General features: G+C 42.9%; 1 protein-coding gene across 1 annotated transcript; it reads right to left on the bottom strand.

The window, feature by feature from the left end:
- Positions 1–306: 306 nt before the first annotated feature.
- Positions 307–1,380, bottom strand: MELLADRAFT_105289 (uncharacterized protein; the record flags this gene model as incomplete). The annotated part of the gene is made up of 4 exons (XM_007408554.1): positions 307–456; positions 547–669; positions 760–849; positions 1,357–1,380. 4 exons carry the CDS (start codon positions 1,378–1,380, stop codon positions 307–309), a joined length of 387 nt encoding a protein of 128 aa, XP_007408616.1.
- Positions 1,381–1,600: the final 220 nt, after the last annotated feature.

Raw genomic sequence — 1,600 nt, 5'->3', positions numbered from 1 at the left:
AGATCGTAAACAGTGATAGAATCAATGTCCAGTGGGTTAATGAAATTGATATTGTGATAACGCGATTTGATATCAATAACAATCAAATCAATCACACTGGATTCAATCCACCTCTCGTACAAATAAATCAGATTGATCGATTCCAATGAAACTAAGGTCCTCAAATAGTCAAATGAAAAACATATAGATGGTATTGCTTGAATTTGTGGGTAGGTACTACTACAAGTCATTCAAGTATATTTATCTTAGGGACAAGGAACAAAGGATAAGCAAAATTAAGAAGATTGACAATGATAATTAACAGCTTTACTTCTTTTGGGTGCGTGCTGATCTTGAGCGAGTGTTGGGACGAGACGTGGTTACTTTGGGTGTTTTTTTATTTTCTGAAGCTGATGAAATCAAATTGTCCTCCTGCCCACGCTTCCGGGTTCGTGGAGGTTCTGAATCAAAAGTTTGCTAGTGTAAAATATGAAAAGTAGTGGAGTTGAAAGGTGAGTCCAATTCAACTTCGTTTAACTTGTTGAGTGAGTATGATATCATACTCACTATCGTGACCTCTGGGACGACAGCTACTTGTTGTTCCTGAGGGAGCTGAGGGTCTACTTGAGCTGGGTGATCAGACGGTTCGTCTTGAAGGGTGGTATGTTCTTCTTTGTTATGTTGGTCTTCCTACGTTTTGTGAACCGGTGATAGTAAGTTAAGTAAGTGATGAACAGACAATGAGTATGAATGAGTATTTCATACTCAGAGGTTACTCACTGGCGCTGCAATTGGAGTTGAGTGGTCTGTCGGTTCTTCGTGGGGCCCTGAACTGAGTTCTTGTCCAGTCGAGATCGTATGGTGTTGTTCCTAAAGTTTGAGAGAATTCTAAGTCAGCAGTGGGTGATAAGTGTGATATTTGGTGTGTATTGGTACTTGCTTTGGTCTCAGGTGGTGGATCAGATAGCTTGGTGTTGAGCTCAGAAACTAGATCGATTGGCTTGTGAACTGTGGTTGAGGTAGGAAGCTGAGTGGTTTGGAGGCTATTGATATCAATGTCAATCGGAGGTTGTATGACAGTACTGGCTGAGTTGCATTGGCCTATCTGAGCAGAGGTAGTGCTGGTTTGTTTGAGATGATCTAGAGGTGGGCCAGTAGAAGACCAGGTGAGATTGTTTGGCGATATCAAGATATCCTCTAAAGAAAAGGAAGGGGCTAAAGGCGAGGCAGAGCGATTTTGAAGGTTGTCACACAAAGTTGGGGAACCAGGGTTAGATAAACGCTCTTGGGTGGTGGAGTATTGGGATATAAGTAGACGCTCGAATTTCTGTATGATGTCGGCTTGTTGATTTGGTTGCAGGCGTTGAATAGCAGAACAGAGACTGGCCAGGCGGTGCGCATTAGTATTCTCTAGAGGGAGGACATCCAGGCTTGATGAATTTGGGATTGTTGGAATCTGGGGTGCATGAGGGGACAGATTGGTTTTGGCTTCCGTGTTGGTCAACTGGTTATCACATCCTAATCCTGAGGTGGTTAGTGATGGTAGTTCATGAGATGCCAAATTGGAAAAACGCCTGAACTTTGGACGACCTATATTGTCTCGCCTTGGCCGGAATTTACA

This window comes from Melampsora larici-populina (assembly GCF_000204055.1).
Source record: "Melampsora larici-populina 98AG31 unplaced genomic scaffold MELLAscaffold_13, whole genome shotgun sequence".
Taxonomy (NCBI): domain Eukaryota; kingdom Fungi; phylum Basidiomycota; class Pucciniomycetes; order Pucciniales; family Melampsoraceae; genus Melampsora; species Melampsora laricis-populina.
The sequence above is the reverse complement of the archived record's forward strand: the minus strand, read 5'-3'. Positions and strand labels throughout refer to the sequence as shown.